General features: G+C 35.0%; 1 protein-coding gene across 1 annotated transcript; it reads left to right on the top strand.

Annotated features, from left to right (window-relative positions):
• Window positions 1–8,086: 8,086 nt before the first annotated feature.
• On the top strand, window positions 8,087–17,158 carry LOC120624284 (serine/threonine-protein kinase fused). Its single transcript, XM_039890736.1, has 11 exons — window positions 8,087–8,197; window positions 8,998–9,257; window positions 9,894–10,062; window positions 10,352–10,507; window positions 10,622–10,809; window positions 10,900–11,744; window positions 11,821–11,927; window positions 12,840–12,980; window positions 14,582–14,676; window positions 15,567–15,700; window positions 16,423–17,158. The coding sequence occupies exons 1-11, from the start codon at window positions 8,087–8,089 to the stop codon at window positions 16,773–16,775; spliced, it is 2,559 nt and encodes an 852-aa protein (XP_039746670.1). The 3' UTR covers window positions 16,776–17,158.
• The last annotated feature ends 1,793 nt before the right edge of the window (window positions 17,159–18,951 follow it).

Raw genomic sequence — 18,951 nt, 5'->3', positions numbered from 1 at the left:
CCGAACCGCATGAGAGCAGAGTGATGTGCCCATGCTCTAAATCTCTCTCATCTCTCCTATGAGAGACGAGGCTTGTGCTCAGCAATAAGACGTTTTAATAGGCTTTAATATGATGATGATGACGTTTTAATATGATGATGATGATAATTGGTGGGTTTTCCTAGTTACGAGGTACCGACTAAGATTTTTAGTGACCAGGTAAAGTTACTAGTCTTACTTACTTACTTAGTTACTAAAAAGCTTTTTATGTAATTATACCTTAGTAGGTGTGTCATTCTGCGTCTGCTAAGCCATCTCTAACTCTATGAATCCCGTATTTACAAACATTACAACAAAGATTCACAGAGCATTTAAATAAAAGATGACGTGATCGACATTATTCGATAATTATTCGATATTTTGTTCAGTTAGTGGAAACTGCACCTTGCGTTCTGATGGCTTGGACTGCTTGTTGGTACCTAAGATAGGTTACCTATACCTACCTACTTGCCGCTACTCTTGCAGGTGATTTATAAGACATATAATAATACAACAAATTTAAGAAGGAAATGGACTGAACTATATGAATATTAGAAGTAAAAATAAATTCATTCAAGGGAAGTTTTATGCTATTTTATAACAAATTACCGAATGAATTCTTTGAGTATCTATGTTCAGAGTATATATAAAACGTTTCTATAAGCATTATAGAAAAATCCTATAATAACGTTAAGGATTACTTAAACGAGAAAAAAAGTAAAAATAATTTTAATTAACTACGAGATGGTTATAACAAAAAAATTACTACGCGGCTTAGTTTATTGTGGGCCTCAGACCAGGAACCCTCGTAGCTTCAGTTTTAAGTTATGTTATTTAGTTATAACAATTATGTGAGCATATAATACGAAAATGTATGAACGCTACATAAGTGCACAGTCTTTACACGACCGACCCGAAAATAGTGCTCGCATGATGTGCAGTCCTAAACTACATCCCTACTAATATTATATTATGTGAATGTAAGTTTGTTTGCTACGCTTTCACGCGATAACAACTAAACCGATCTTCATGAAACTTTTTATACATATTCTTAGAGGTATTAGAAATAATATAGTAGGAATACTTTTCATTGAAAAAAAAAATTACGTAAGATAAAAAAATGTTTGTGAAAAAATCTCATATATGACTATAGGTGTAGACTTTGTAGCAGTACGCTGCCTCCCAAAATTACGCGGGCGAAGCCGCAGGGCACATCAAGTATTAAATAGTCTTATCATGTAGCTACTATTTAGATTTAGATTTGGAACGGCCAAAACGATAAAATCTACGTCTTCAAGTAAGCTAGGCACCTATTCAAGTCAAAATATGAGCAAAATTACTTTTCCTTCACACAATGCCAACCGTATTTAAAGTTCATCGCAATTGCAAGTGGCGAAAAATTGACATTGATTTATTACATTGAGATGAATGGCTCTGTTACTCTGGAGGAGACTAATAATTTAATTACAGATCATCCAATTCGTTGGCTAAGATCTCGGGGAAAAAGCAAAATGAAGGAACGTATACCTACACCTATATGTTCCTTCCTAAACGATACATGCATACATAGTTACAAAAAAGTAGTGTAGGTAATATAAGACAATCGCTCTTTTTTATTAACTTAAAAATATATCTGCAAAGTCTGCTTTATTGATATAGAAGCTGGCATGTTCGTTTACGGATCACGATGTCCTGGATTCGATTCCCGAGTCGTACCGAAATTTATTATTAGGTAGGTATTTTCTATCAACTCCATATTCAGTTAGCATATTGTCGATGTCTCCATGTTCTCATACAAACCTCTTATGGTATTTTCTTTTGTGGATACCTCCATTGTATCTCTAATGTTTAAGATCTTCCCACAAGATTTCCTACACTGTCACCGAAAATACACTTTGTACAAAGCCGCCTGCACTCTTAGTACAAATAGGTACTCTAAGTAGAAAAAGAGTTTTTGAAATTAAAATATCCGGTCATAGAATTTTTAGTATCTCGATTGAAGATAACACGCACGAAAAATAAAATGGGTGAGAGCCAATACAAATGCTCCAATCATAAATCAATCTCATTTTTATGAACACCAGCAGGAAAGGTTATTTTCAGTTACAGTTATGATGACCAGTTCATAAAGCACTTTTATTTCCATCTCTCTTTCTCCTTTGGGTCTAGTCATAGAATTAAAGACCAACAGAACCCTTATTCAGCCATTGTTGCATGAAGTTCATTGTGTCTAAAAACAGTGAAAACACGTCTGACTTCAAACCCGCGTAATGTTCTAGGTCCTCAAAAACTGTTCAAAAAAGTTTTAGACCTACGTATATATTACGTTTAGAACATTCGAGGGAAAATCATTAGTTACTGTCAACTACTAAATGGAATGAAGTGACTAACCGCTTGTTCGAGAAACACTACTAAAATGGAGCGGTTTTTGATGCTTCAATATTAGGCGTATACACGGTTTCTATATGTTCTTAATTCTGTGGGTCTAGTCTTACATTCTACTACGTTTAGAAAACAGGAGGGAAAATAATTAGTTACTGTCAACTACTAAATGGAATGAAGTGAATAACCGCTTGTTCGAGAAAAACTACTAAAATGGAGTGGTTTTTGATGCTTCAATATTAGGCGTGTACACGGTTCTTCTTCTTCTTCTGCTTGCGGCTCAGGTTCGATTGGTCCCTGGTGACACGTCGACCGGCTACGATCTATTGTGACGCCGCTGTCTAGATCTCCCAGCAAGCGTTGGTCGCCTTCAGGAAAAGCAGCACTTTCCTTGCTGGAAGAAATTTAGCATCCTCTGGTTGCATTATGTGTTTCCCCAAAAGAGTGCTGCGTTTATGCATCAGCGCGGGGAGGAACAGATCAAATGCAGCGGCGTCTCCGCAGCCTCCTTACAGAGTCTACATAGATCTGTTTCCTGTAGCTGTAGGTTGAACATGTGTCTATTAAGCCCACAGTGCCCCGTAAGCGCTCGCACTAGTATGCATAGGTTTTTTCTGTTGAGTGCTAATGCCTCAGAGGCGGCCCTTTTGTTAAATGGTCTTATTAGCGCTCGAGAATGGTTCATTCCTTGGAGTTGTCTCCAGCGAATGAGTGTGTGGTAATTACAATAGGTTTGTACACGGTTTCTATATGTTCTTAATTCTGTGGGCCTAGTCTTACATTCTACTACCCTCGCCGGTTTTCATCGGGTGCTATGTAGATACTTAAGTGATGCAGTTTGGAGGGATGAATAATACAATTCCGCTGTACATTAATTTAATAGATCTCGTAACAACATCACATCTTTGAATTTCTTTGCTTTTCTCTACTATCATATGTATGAATGAATGAATGAATGAATACACTTTTATTGTACACCAAAAAAAAAAAGATTCTTCCAGGCAACCAAAGGCGTAAAAGGAAAAACCATAGAAAGGAGGTAGGTGGTGCAATAAAAAAGATTTAAACATTACACAAATATATAAATAAAATATATAACGAATATATATATGTAACATAAATACTTATCTCACTATGTAACATCCTCGATTTAAATGAAATACAGAAATAATTAAAATAACACACTTAAAATGATTCGGTTTAGGGATGTTCCACTGAAAGAGACAGACAATGATCCTTCACTAGTTTCTTGAAGGTCCCAATCTATTGTGCCTCACGAATATCTAACGGTAGGGCGTTCCATATTTTCATAGCCTGAACCGAAAATTAACCGTTGAAGAAGGAGGATGTGTGACCATGCTTCAAGATTAACTTCCTCGTAGAACGAAGTTCGTCTGGGAGTCCTACAAACTGGAACCTCTCTTTTAGGTATGGAGGAGTAGAAGGATGGAATAAAACAGTACAGAATAGAAACAATGTGCAAATTCCACTAACCACTTGTTTATATGCATGTTTACTGCATATAAACAATCCTCTCACATCGTTCTATTTATTGCTGAAAACTGCATTAAAATTCATTGCGTAGTTAAAAGATCTAAGCGTACGAACAGCGGAAGCGACTATTCTTAATACTTTAAATAACTTTCTTCTGTCGGCTTTATTTTTCTAAGTATCAGCAGAGCTTTTTTGTGACAGATTTCATCAAGGGAAAGACCTGCTATTGGCAAAAAGTGTGGTTGCTGGAGAAATTACAGGCACATGTGACAAATTTACACATTTTATATCCAAATGTCAGCTGCTTATAACCTTTCAATTTATTACTTTTCCCGAAGGCGAAGGGCGTTTATGGTTGAGGAGTTCTGCCACTTCACCATCAGTTTCTTTATTATGACGAGCATAAATGGCTTACCGACATTTGAAGAAGAAGAAGAAGAAACACTTTATTGCACGTATAACATACATATAGAAAAAGAAACATTAATGAAACAGTAAACAATGTAGACATGCAAAGGCGGCCTTATTGCTGCAAGCAATCTCTTACACGCAACCTTTGTAGAAAAGACTTAGAGCAAGAGAACGGGATAGTGCCAAGAGTGTTGTAATATATACATAAATACTAAGTGTATAGATACTAATACATAGATAATTGAAATAAATATACGTAATATATAAGTATAAAATATACATAATATATAAAAGTAGATTTTAACACATAATTTACAGACAGTAATAAAGCAACAACTTCATAAACCCAAAGAGTGGTAGTAGTCCTTCAGACGACTCTTAAATATAGGAAGGGAATTACTCCACGGATTTCAGCAGGCAGAGAATTACTGAAGAACATTTGAAACCATAATCGAAGCGCAACTCGTGCAATACTTATTATTGTGTAGTTTCGATAGCCTTCCTTGGTTCATCATCATTTTAACTTGACCAAATGGTGAAAGATTTCCATACATATCTCCTAACTACCTTCAAAAGATGTAAGAAGATAGGAAGGATAAAAGAACCACAAAGAAAAAGATTTTTTTTTATATTGGTTACAAAAAAAATATTCTCCTCCTATTTTGTAATTCGGAACTCAGGACCTCCCACACATAAGACAACAGCGCTCAAACAGCATTACATAAATAAATCATCATCATCGCTCCCGACATGGTATAATTTGACCTTTTAAACTGATCAATCGATTTTGATGCAGTTTTCAGTAATAGAGTGATTCAAAAGAAAGGTTGATGTGTAGTAAAAACATGAATAAAACTTAAATAAATTGAAAGATTTAGAAGAGAATTATATCGTGATGTCATCAAACTTATTTTTGTGCGCTTACATTGCAAACGGCGGCTAAATCTTACGAAATAGATGAAATTGATGTATTACAGTATTGTATTATTAATCATCCGAAACTACCCCACATTGGTATCTACATTGCACCCGTGCGAAGCCACTTCAGTTTGCTATTTATAAATAAAATAGAAAGCTTGGTAACGCGGCGTTGCATGGCTTAGCAGTGTCATTATAAAATAAATAAAAATACCTCTGTTGTTAATAAACATTTAACAATCGATAAATTATTTCATAGAATGGAACCACTTTCCTTGGAATGCCATAAAGGACTCAACAAACATATCTGTCAGTGCCCTATCAGTTCCCGTCAGGGCCGGGAAACCATTATTTGCATGAGCCTTACCTACAATTCAATGAATTCGCTCACAGCTGATTGCCTTAACGGGGACATGGCGGCTGACGCTTCCAGATCTACAGTGTACAAGCGCATGCCCGGAACGACGTGACGGACGATTTATCAGTACTCGTAGTTACAGTTACTTTTGACGCCACCCAGATGACTTAAGGCTTTGTTATTGTTAAAACTGTGAACTAAATCTGAAAGCAATGATGCCGATTTTCCTGAGTTATATAAGGGACTAATAGCATGTCAATTGTCATTAATGGGTTAAATGGTCCCCGTGGCCCGGACCCAAGAAAGCCATGAACCGAATATGTGTGAATATACCCTCGAACGTTAGATCTCGCCAGTAGTAACTTTTTTCTCTATTTTATTTTTAACAGAAGTACCTACTTGCATAACTTTCTTCATCTGTTTGTCTTGCAAAATATATTCTTTTAGATTACATTATTAAAGTACGAAATGTAATTAGCTTAAAGTGCGAGTTTCTGGTATTATAATCTGCGCAATTCGCCTACGCTCTGTCTCGTTTGTTTACAAAATCGTACACGCATGTGAAATAATATTATGTTTAAATGCTTTCATCCGATTCTACAGCCCAGTTGGCGGCAGAGTTTTATTGTGTATGCGATTCGAAGCTCTATCTCATACAGCTGGTTGCCGGATTATCGAGTATAAATAGATGATAGACAACAAAGCGTAACAAATCCCGCTTGATAGCGGTTACACATTTTTTTCATGTCGATATTGCGGCATGAGTGGCTTCTTTATGAGCTTTTTAAGGATGAGTCAAACCAGTTTCTTTTATAGTAGGTACTTCGGCATCACATCTGGCTGTATGATAAGTCATCGATATTTATGAGGCTAATAATTTAATAGGAACTTAGTTACAATAATTATTGCAATAATCAATAATTATTATAAGCGTACATGATAAAAGAGATGATAGTCCGTCCGATCAAACCGTAGAGTTCAGACTTCGGCTTCCATTTCAAGGAAACCGCATTAAATCTACTACTACTACTTTACTTTTTTTTAACCGTGTTAAATCTACGATTTCTTTTCCGAAGTTATGTGCGATCTAATTAGTTAAATATCACTTAATATTCACTTTAGCGGTGAAGGAAAACATCGTGAGAACCGTCGATTAGTTTATAATTACCAATATCTTTTAACAGCGGTGAAACGGTGATAGCGGGGGGATCGAGTTTGAACCTACAACTTTTCAAGACAATGTACCTTTTTTAACAATAACAGTTGCTTTAACGATGAAGGAAAACATTGTAAATTCTGCTTATTCTGATAGGAGACCCGTGCCCCGTAGTGGGTCGGTATGATAATGATGATTTTGATGAGCCTTGTCAGCACTGCGCCAGGGAGGTCGTCAAAAACCTATTATTTTTGCGTATATATTAATGTGCATTGGAGACAGTTGACAGTTAATATTAAATAAATAGATATAGAGGTACATAATTTACAAAAAAACTGAGATACTTTTGTTCACATAAAATAGTTTATAGGCCACTGCTGCACTACAGGCCCTAAGGGAGGGTATGTCCATAGTCATGACGACGGGTTGGTTATTGTTGTGGATGGTACACAGGATGGAAATCGGAACCCAGGACCTCCGAAACTAAGAACCACGGCATTAATACAGCGTTTGTACACAGGTACATCATGATCATCGCTCCCGCCATTTGTACACTCGAACCTTTTAAAACTACTCGACGGATTTTAACACATCGGCAATAGATTTTGATTGAAGTGTTAGGTTAGGTTAGTCTATAATAATTATTTTAAACATGCATAATACTTTAGAGAAAAGAAAAGACATATAAACAAATCTTTCCTATAATATAATATTAGTACATCATAAGTATGTAACCTACATAATGAGATAGTTAACTGAATGTAAGCTTTTGATATCTTATATCTTTAAATGTAATAATTGGAATCTCGGAATCGGCTCCAACGATTTTCATGATGTTTTTGTAAGGTTTCGGGGGCGATAAATCGATCTGGCTAGGATTCATTTTTAGAAAATGTCTTTTTATTTGTGTTTTCCGGTAATAACCGATTTGGTTGGCAACGAAGTTGCACGGGTCGGCTAGTTGCTATTTAATTCCCACATAAATATAAATAATCTGATCCCAAATAATTATTAGACATTATAGCATTTAGAACTAAAAAGTAAAGTAAAATTAATATGTTTCTTTTCATTAACCAATGATTTAGAAAGTACCAACTTTTGTAATGTTGTGGAATTGAATTTTTGGTCTGTGGTCTGTGAATGTCACTGTCTTTTTGAAAGGCCTTAAAAAACTTGAATCCATGGCCGTAAAAACTAAATTAACACTGTCATGTCATTCAACTTGTGTTGTTTGTGTTTGTTTTCATTCCAAAATCAAAGTAGTACTTTAAATTTACTCTAAGATTATCTTAACTTCTTATTTAAAATACAAAAATTCCTTGGCCTTTGCTTTTTTAAGATAACAAAGTATGGATAATTATATTGTTTTATCGTTTATCGGCGAAGGATCTTTTGGGCGTGTTTTTAAAGCCAAACATAAGGATACAGACGCTATTGTTGCCCTGAAAGTTATTAGAAAGGTGAATTTTACTTTTATTCAAACCCTTATTTTTTGTTATTGCTAAATAGTAAAGAAGTCTGTATAATAAAAGTTACACCGCACCGTCGTTTTGTTCTGTATATTTTGAGTCCACTCAGAAACCATTGAAAGTTCTTTTATATTTCATTCATTGTTCTTCTATAACATTGGTGGTAGTCGGGCCTAGTTGAGATAGCACCAATTTGTTAATTAAAGTCAACTGGTAAACAATATTGACTAAAGTTGCTTATTAAACTGCTGACTATATTCTGAAGTTATAGGCTTTAAAAGTGGGCTGGATATATATTGTTAGGAGAACTCTTGGTGCAAATGTCACCTTGAATGGAAGACATGTTGGAGAAAAACGACCTAAAGGAAGGCTATAAACAAGCTGGAAAGACAACATGAAGAAGCAGGAAGTGAAAGATGTTACAAGAGTTGTTGCCAGTATGGTTGAAAAAAGCTGAAGAAGAAGCCTTTACCTATTATACTCTATGCTTTAGGGAGCAGTTTATGCCATTCTTCTTCTTGGGGTAACTATGCAGTGCTTGGAAATTCCATGAACAACCACTTTCTTATCTGGGAGTGCTTTGTTAGATAATACTATTGGATTGTGTTTCTATAGATGGATATGCTTATGCATTAGTGCAGGATATTGGGCAATTGTTAGAGGAGCTTTAGGTTAAGTTGTTAGTCCCAGTAGTAGTTGTTCTCTTATAGTTAGAGTGTGAAGCTCAAGATATAAAAGAAGAAAACCAGTAGAGGGACAGCTACAGTATAGAAATAATTTTATGATTTCAGAAAGGGCGATCATCAAAAGACTTGAAAAACTTGAGACAAGAATGTGATATTCAAAGAGAGTTGAACCATCCAAATGTTATTCGCATGATTGACAGTTTTGATACAGAATCTGAATTAGTTGTTGTAACAGAGTATGCTGAGAAAGAATTACATAGCATATTGGCTAAGGAGGGATGTTTGAATGAAGAAAATGTTAAAAAAATTACATGGGATTTAGTATCTGCATTATACTATTTGCATTCTCATAGAGTCTTACACAGGTATATTATATTATAGCTCATTGCTTTAGAACTTATAAGCTGTATTTTTATGGATTTATAGCATGATGCAATATTAATACACTTATACAGACTAATATAAATATGGAATTCATACAAAGATGCTGTTGGTGCATTTTGATTGTGTTTAATAAAATAATTTTCTACTAGTTTATAAAATAATTTTCTAGTAGTAATTTTCTTCTAGTTTCGAGATATTTTCAATAGTTATAACCAATAAAAGTAATTATTTAATTTATTAAGTCACCTGTAAGCTTTTTTGTCGGTGATAGCCTAGTGGTTAGGCTTTGCCTCTTTCGGTGGGAATGCAGTGTGCACCTCACATGTACATATTCCAACTTTACAAAGCTTCATCATTATCATATCAAATTATTACCGGCCACAATGAGAAGGGTGTAGGCTGGGCTAGTATGTAAACCATACTAGCACCATACGCATATAGGTGGAAAACATTATGCAGAACTTTCAGGCATGCATATTCTAACTGTTTAAAACACAAAAAAGAGGTGTCTGCTGGGATTCAAACTTGGCTTGCCAAAAGTGAAGCTGTGACCACAAGGCTATCACCGCTTCCTATTTAGATAGAAAGCCTTCATTGTTTTAAATGTATGTTTACAGGGATCTGAAGCCACAAAATGTACTTTTGGATAACATAGGTCGTGCAAAGTTATGTGACTTTGGTCTTGCTAGAATTATGACTAATGCCACACATATTCTGACGTCTATAAAAGGAACTCCTTTATACATGGCACCAGAACTCATTGATGAGAAACCATATGACCATCAGGTAAACATTTTTAATACACATCGGTCAATACAGTTAAGTTTTATTTTTACATTAGATTAAATTTATAAACAGTCTACCAATCCATACTGGGCCAGTGTGGTGGACTACAGCCTTAACCCTTTCTGATGTGATAATTATGATCAATATTTATAACACACATGTTTTTCTAATGACTCAAGAGTTCATTAACTTAACCCACCAGCCTGCATTGGAGCAGTGTGGGGGGTTTGATAGACAGTGTACATTCCTTTTGACAAATAGCTTAGGTTCCCCTTTTTTAATTTTTCAGGCAGATTTATGGTCACTTGGCTGCATAGTGTATGAGCTTATGGCTGGCCAGCCGCCATTTTGTACAATGTCCATATGGCAACTTGTCAGAATGATTCGACATAAACCAGTCCAATGGCCTAGTTTCATAAGCCCTGATGCTAGATCATTTTTACAGGTAAGTGTAGCTTTGTTTCAATTTTAACAAGTTTTAATCCAATCATTGGAAATGGAACAAACATTTCTACTAAAAAAATGGTATCAATTAGTTTCTTTTAAAATTTCGTTTTAGGGTTTGTTACACAAAGATCCAGATAAACGAATGACTTGGCCTGATATATTGGAACATCCATTTGTAGCTGGCCATGTGCTCATACTGCCTGAAGATAAACAAAGTGATTCACCTTTCACTAAACCATTGTCATCTAGTCAACAAGAAGCTAAGTTTCTGCAGACTGAAAAAATGAGCAAGAATCCTAAGTCAGTACTTTAAATACGCCAATTTAATTGCGATCATTAATAACGCTTTTGCTGAGTGTTTCTTAATTCTTTTTCATGGATTATTTACAGAAACCTGAAAACTGAGAGTGAATTAAAGACAGAAACAAGAGAGCATGATTTGAGAAATGTTAGAGGGGTCATGCAAGCTATGGAATGTGTACCAATCTCCGATGACGATAGCGTCAGAGCAACAAGTGCTTTCAGTGTTCGAGACAGTCTGAAAACTGATGATGAAGATCAATCACAGCCCATAACAGCTGCAAACGCGAAATTGTTACGACACGAGTTTAATGTTATGAATTCTAATCTTGTCGTATGTAACCTTGAGAAAAATATGGCTCAACTGATGTCTGTCAACCAAAAACACGATTTCAATAAAATGCATAAAATTGACGAAGAGAAGTATGATACTCACAAAGAAAACCTTGAAAAGAAAGATGAAGTTGATGCTACCAATGATAAAAAAGAGATTGATGTTAAGCAAAAATCAAAACTACCTGAAACTGCATCTCAAAGTTTGGAAAACCCCAAAAGTTCAACAAAATGTAGTAGCGATATCAGTTCTGGCCTAAGCAAAAGTGTGCCACCATCTTATAAGCAAAAAATATTACAATTCTCCAGAGATAAGTTGAGATTTGGAAGTGGTGGAAACAGATTAACCAGAAGCATTAAAAGATCATTCCACTTTAGCAGAAGCTTTGATAAAAATAAAACAGATAGCCAGAGGCGTACAAGTGAGCCCAATATAGAAATACCTAGTATTGTAGAAAAGAAAGTGGACTCAGAAAAACCCAAATTTTGTAAAGAAGATAGAGATGAGGATATTGAGAAATGCGAATTTATTGAAGAAACGTCAGATGATAAAGAAATAGCCAATAATGATAGGATAATAAAAACAGAAGAGAAAAATGAAGGTAATTTTCCTAATTTGAGGATTACATTGCAATTATAGATTAGATCACAATTGATATGCAAAATTGTTTTCTTCAGTTAAGGAGCCGTCTACTATAGAATTAGAAGAGTGGGAAGCTTTTCTAAACTCTAACATCACAGAAGTAATGGAAGGAGATGTAGAATCTCTCACACAACTTAATATGGTAATTTTCATGCACATTTAACTGATTTTATTCAAAATAAATGTCTCAATAGTTAGTCAGACTTTCTCAAACAATCTCTCAAATTGTTTGTTACTCTAATAAATGTTCTGTTATTTAAGCTTAATGAATTAGTTGTCTTTGAATCAGTGCCCATGATCACAGCCCGAAATGAATTCATACAAGTGTTCTTTTGAATTGTTTTTTTTGTTGTGCCAGTATGAAGCCAATATTAAAACTAAAGCTATAAAATTTCCAAATTTATTCTGTAAAGCTGGGAGTCTTTTATCTCAGTCTCTCATCTCTCGCTTTAACCTAAGAACAACTTATCATTCTTCTTAAGTTGGAACTAACTAATCCGTCAATCAATTAGAGTCAAACTATATCATTTATATTATATGAGGATTTTTCTATAAGCTTATGTTATATATATAAATTTTGAAATTATTGAGAGATATCTTAAAGATTTCATTCGACTTTCCCTTTCATGAATTACCAATTTTATATAGCCTACTGCACTAGAAGTTTATTTTTACTTCTAATATACATATTGTTACAATCCATATTTTTTTTAACTAACCTGCTATACAGTCTATTTAGGTCAACCTTGCCATGTGTAAATACATTTATGTTATTGGATGTACTTAAAGAAGAAGCATCCGACCCTTTAACTGACATCATCTTTTGAATGTCAATGGGTAAAAAAAAACACTGATATTGTAATGGCATTTTTATCTATAACGCGATAATTTTTTGATGAACTCTGGTGCTGGCACATTTCTGTCAAAAATACCTTCAATTTCAAAAATAACATTTTTGGGTTATATGAAATACTTTCGAACATCATAGGGCAGTTTTTAAAAATTATTCATGAAGCCTTTTCAAAATGATACTATGCCGTGATGTTTCTTTTAGGTAAGTATGGTTGTAGGCGTTGTGGGCGTGGCAGCTCGCAGTCCTAGAGGAGCTCGAGTATGTGGAGCTGTAGCAGCTCTGCTCGCGCTGCCAGCCCTGTCTCATTCGCTGCCCAGACACACGCTGCTCAACATACAGGATGTGAGTATACCACAATGATCAACATTATCATGGTTTCGTTTAATTAATCAGACCTATGTATATCATAAATCGTAAATCGTAAACACAAGTCAAATAGTTTAATCGTTTGCTTTGGGAACCAACTTTAGTAAAATTACGTATTTGCATATTTTTTTGTATATTAAATTTGCCTAAATGGCAAACCATCGCCATTAAACAGAGCAATACTTCGCAGGGCATTCAAGGAATACTAAGTACCGCCCTAAGTCCATTAACCTGAGGCGTTAGGCGTCATTTGCCTTTAATTACATAGGCAATCAGTTTCTTCAGACGGGAAAACAGAAGAATAAGAAATACTTTATTGCACACAAACATCAAAATATACATAAAATAAAGAAATTGTAGGCAAAGGCGGCCTTAACAGCAATGTCGGCAGAAGTAAGCATGGCGGTAGTTCTTCCCCAGAGGAGCCACTAAAAGCTTTACTATTGCTAAAATATTCAAATGCAAGTTTGCTTGATCGTGTTTTGATGGAACGGTGAAATTGGGCTTCTACAACCGACACGCAACAAAAATAGGACTTCGATTTCCAACAAGCACCTCTAATTTTACGACGTTATGTGCGTTTTCAATTTAAACAATAACCTAAATACCACTTTCTGTAACGGTAAAGGCTAAAAATCATGAGGATACTTTCAAGTTCTTTATAACGTTCTCAAAGGCGCGTCTACCAATCCGCACTTGGCCAGCGTGAACTACGGCCTAGACCTTTTTCATTTTAAGAGGAGACTCGGGTCGTGTAGTAAGCTGGTAATCGGTTACTAATTATGATGATAAAAATAACAACTGCTGAAGCAGCGTCTTGGTTTCTGCTAAATTAGTAACGCACGAACGCACACACAATCACAATTCGAATTATCTGTTTGACATGATGCCATACTTGTCAAATGAATACAATTCTCTTACATAATCGCAAATTGGCTCTGAATTGGCTCTGTGAGTACTGCAGCACTTTTTTTTCTAATAGATGAATTATTATATGACATAGAACTAACCTTATCGAACCAGCGGCGCAAATTAAGTTTACAATTTGTCATCGTGTTCGCGCCATAGAGGCAAAAAATAAAATTTAATCATTATTTTTTTTATTTTTTAATCTTTATTCATTTGGGACTTTTATCCAACACGGATATGCCAGCCCCATCATCCCCTAAGTAATTAGGTAAATAACAAAATACTTAATTATTACAATAATACCTACTATAAGAGAAATGTAAAAGATGCAATCTGTCATTGCGAAACAAATAAAACCATATAAGATAATAAATTTTAACAAAGAGTTTAAAAATAAAAAAAGGGTTTTCTGAGCATTGTGATCTCCACTCAATTTTTCAAAGCGTGGAAACAAGCCGTGGCACCGATGCACAAAATATTTTTCTTAATTTTTTGAAGTTCCTGATTTTCACCCACGTTGGGAAGCCGCGATATAGATTAAATTTCGGTTATTAATATATAATTCGCGGTTAGTTTAAATTTCTTACAAGGGTATGATCGAAGCCAATTAGTGTAAGTAACTTAAATGATATTTGTGTATTGATAAGTTCTTTTAATTACGCAACCAGGTGTACCTGGAAGCGAAAGTTGTTTACAACTTCGTGGCGGCAATAAACACTTTAATGAAAGACAGCAAAGACACCGACGAAGGAGCCGATGACAGGTAACAGTAGTATTAATTCTGTTACTTTTATCTTTGGTATTAAATTCCGTATTCAGATTTCCGTCGAATCGATATTTTACCAATAGTTAGGTAATTGCTGATTATTCTTGGCGCTTGATTGGTCCTTTGGTACTGTAACAAATGTTGAAATAATTTCGTGGGATTGAGACAGTCTAGGTAGACTGCCCCTATCGCTGGTTAGTGTCTAGTGATAAGGACAGACTGCCTAGACTGGTTTTTCTATGAAACTGGACTTACTAACTTACTGAGTAAATACTTAATATTATACTATATTTATTAACAAATTCAAATTCTTTATTCATGTAGGCCTATCACAGGCACTTATGAAGCGTTCATACATAAATGTTTACATAATTGTAAGGGGATGGTGATAACTTCGTTCGCCAACTTAAACCTAAAGCTACGAGGGTTCCAAACGCGCCTTGGTCTAAGAAGAGCCCACAACAAACTTAGCCGGGTAAAAACTAAGTAACTTGACAATCTTTGAATAGTGAGTTATTATTCTGACATGCTTTAAATCGAAATTTTACTTGACAAATAGCTATTTCTACTAACACCAATTAGAATCCTAAGACATATCTTGTATTTGTAATAAATATAAGGGGTCAAACTTATTTTATTGCTACAACGGAGCCTCATGACAATTTTAAGACATGTACGGAAATAAATAAAGACCCTACCGTACTTCACAAGCAAGCAATAGTTAAGTTATGTCTTTTTGTTCGTCCTAACCACAAATCCTGCATAGGTTAATCGTGAGTCAACAGTTTTTAATGCAACATCATCAAAACCGCACTTCGAGCCTTTTTTGAGTGTTATAAAAGTATCTATTTTGACTTGAGTATTGTATTTATGTGCTTTTATTTCAGAGTCCAAGGTGTAAGCCGTATGGTAGAAGTGTGCGCCTGGCTGTGCGTGCGTTCTTGCCGCGCCGTGCGTCAATTTGCGACCGCTGTGCTAGCTTATAACGCACATCCAGTGTTTACAAATCTTCTATCTTTATGTAAGTACCTTCTTAAAATGTTATATCTTTAGAAGTCTCATCTTTAGAAATTCTTCTTCAACTTAGATGTATCCAACTAGGACGCGCTTTCCAGAATAATCTAGCTCACTTGGTTTCGGTTTGAGTATTCTGAATATACCTTCAGAAGTTGAAATTTTACCTATCGATCATACATTAAACGATTGTGTTTTGTACTTAAACATACAGTTCTCGTTAAACCTGCGAAACTATATGGAGACTGAGAATAATCTTTTTATAATAAAAGATGAAAGTACGGTCACTAACGGTTCTCGTCATATATGTTGAAACTGAATATTTTATGTTTATAGTTTATTCCTTTTATTGGAGATTGAACAAACCCATCGAACAAGTCATAAAAGTTGCAAATACAAAGTCTATACATACAGTTTTCGAAAGTCAGCATTTTAGAAATCATTCCTGCTATGAAAGAGGTTACTTTTGCCCAGGTTTCTAAAACGCTGAATTTGGTCATAACATTAAGGGCCAATGTAGGTATATTGTTATATAATGATAGTAATCCTTATTTCAGGTATCAAGGCTCATATTTATTTAATTTTGTTAGAAAATGACATTATTCCTATATTACTAAAAAGTAAATATCTGTATTACATTATTGTATTTGTATTTTATATAAAACCACGTTATTTAGTTTATTTTATGTAAAAACTTTGTATACATTTTTAGTTATTGCATTTTTACAGATTCAAGAACGCCTAGGATCACACTAAATGTAGTTGGAATTCTGATAACTATATTACAAGATCTCCCTGAACACGCGGATGTTGTCGAGAAAATATTATTCGACGACGACCGTTTTAACTTCTTGAGGCTTCTAGAACAATCCAGCGACGCTCTGAAGATCAGAGTGTGTATTCTTATAAGTTTGCTGTGCAACTTCTCTTGTACCGCGTTTTCCGCAGCAATGGAGTCCAAATGGTCTAAAAACGAGAGTGACTGTTTAGAAGCTTTGCATACTCATTGCAACGTGGCCTTGAATAGGGCAGCGCGGTTGGCCACTAAGGAACTTAATAATATGCCCTTTTATTTAAGCTGATGCACCTGTGAATTGTATATGAATACTGTACAAATATGAAATCTGCCACGAAATCGTCTGTGAATAGACTTTTAACAAGAGACGGCACAGAGTCAAAATGAAATACATTATGACAATACTATGTATCCTCCTTAACCTGAGACACCGTTATGAGCGAGAGATAAATAAGGTTGGAGTCAAGATACTATCAATCATGAATACTCCAAGAGATTGCCTATCCTATTTATGAGTATTTAAACAAAATAAACACTTTTTGAAAGCTGCTATTATTATTTAACCATCTTGTACACAAATTCAAATCATACTTTGATCAGAGTCCAAGAGCCTTAGTGTAAGATTTCATGTAAATTAGCGTCACATACATGCGTAAATCTGACCTTTTATATGGGGTACCAATCGTAGAACATTTGTAAGACTTTTCGGAGCTGAAAGAAAACATCTTAGGGAACTTGCACGTCTGAGAGTTCTCCATACATTTCTTAAAGGCGTGTCAAGTTTGCCAATCCTTACATTGCCGTGGTGGTACGGTCAAACTACGTATTCTGAGAGGAGATCCGTGACCTATAGAGGGCTGGGAACAGTTTGATGACGGTTAATGATGATACGAATTCAGATTTACTTCATAAGTTTTGGCTGTGTTAAATAATGCAATACAATACCAAGAAGCTGTTATATGCTGTTGGTTGCTATATACTGGTAGCAGCTTGCTGTATAGTAACCTTCTTTTTCCGTTCAATGGTTCATAGTGGAAGATGGTAGGTTATGGTTTGGTTTAATCTATATAAATAAAAGGTTCTCTTTGTAATGTCAAAATAACAGCTTTTTACTAAATGATTATGGAAGTGTAATAGAGAGTACTTATAAAAAACAAAACCATGACTGATTTTGGTAAGACCTCACTGGCAAAAAGCTGATGTTATAATATATGCCCTATGCATTTTGATTTTCTAAACCATACGATACGATACGATACAAACGACGGACGAAGTTGCCTGTATTAAAGTTTTATTTTATCTACTACCACTTCGAAAGGGGTCTTAAAGAAGAAGTGGCGCAAGAAACTCCAGAGCAACCTTTCAAATCTCATGTTACCAGTGGCGTGAACTTTATACATGCATGAAAGCACTGCCTACCCTAAAATCGATAGTTAACTCGTATAGGAGGAGGATTTTTGCCATTTTATGCAATTTTCCCACTGTATGCATACCCTGACAAGAAACCCATTGCGCGCCACTGCATGTTACCAACATATTATTACAAATAATATTTATGTTCTATAGTCGTAAAAATGTATTAGGCCCGTTTTGACATTTGTGCAAGACCATAGAATGTAACTTGGAACGAAACTGAAAGAAACAAAAAAATAAAAATCAATTACATACAGTGTTTTAAAAGATACGTAAATTTTTTTGGGACGTTAAATAATACGAAAGAATATATCGCGAGTATTCTTTTTGCGCTTACTTCCTAGTAGCTTGCAATTTATAATTGTTGCGAAACGTTCCGAAAACAGTTACGTTCTCAGTCTTTTTTTTTTATACTAGAGCTGTAACCATTTTTTTACTGAATATCAAAATTAAATATTGTGTAGTTATTTTTACTGCAACGAATGAGCTTGGTTCTCAAAATGGGTTCTAAATAATGAGTCTGAGTTGATGTATCTGACCAAGCGGCACATGACTGAAGCGTCCCCGCGCGCACTGCGCAGTTTTTCGTTCCTCATCTTGTAAAGTTGACTGTGCGCTCGTTTAAGTTTGATATATATTGATTACTATTACGTTAACTATGGCTCTTCTATTTTGGACATTAATTTAAACATAGTGATTTGACTCGATTTTTGTGTTTGTTGTTATATAGTACTAACTCTGTTTCAACATGTTGAAAAGTAGACGTATAATCAACAGCCAGTCACGCGTATTGGTTGTGAAGTTAAAGGAATACTTTGAACGAACGAACACTTTACAATACATAATAATATCAATCCAGTACTGATACAAACTTGAATTGATTTATCGTGAGTATCGAGTACAGAGTCTTATGGTTCCATAACTAGTTACGTCGCGATGACAAATGTCAAAACGGGCCTATTACATTTTTACGACTATAATGACAATTATTTTATACCATTGATAAATTTACTACCAAATTATAAACACAGACTTAAACGGGATTGAGC

This window comes from Pararge aegeria, chromosome 6 (assembly GCF_905163445.1).
Source record: "Pararge aegeria chromosome 6, ilParAegt1.1, whole genome shotgun sequence".
Lineage (NCBI taxonomy): Eukaryota > Metazoa > Arthropoda > Insecta > Lepidoptera > Nymphalidae > Pararge > Pararge aegeria.
This window is presented reverse-complemented; position numbering and strand designations above follow the sequence as displayed.

Coding starts and splice junctions, on each gene's coding strand:
- LOC120624284 (XM_039890736.1), top strand. CDS start 8,087: ATGGATAATTATATTGTTTTATCGTTTATCGGCGAAGGATCTTTTGGG. Junction 11,928..12,839: donor CTCTCACACAACTTAATATG/GTAATTTTCATG, acceptor TGTTTCTTTTAG/GTAAGTATGGTTGTAGGCGT. Junction 15,701..16,422: donor TACAAATCTTCTATCTTTAT/GTAAGTACCTTC, acceptor GCATTTTTACAG/ATTCAAGAACGCCTAGGATC.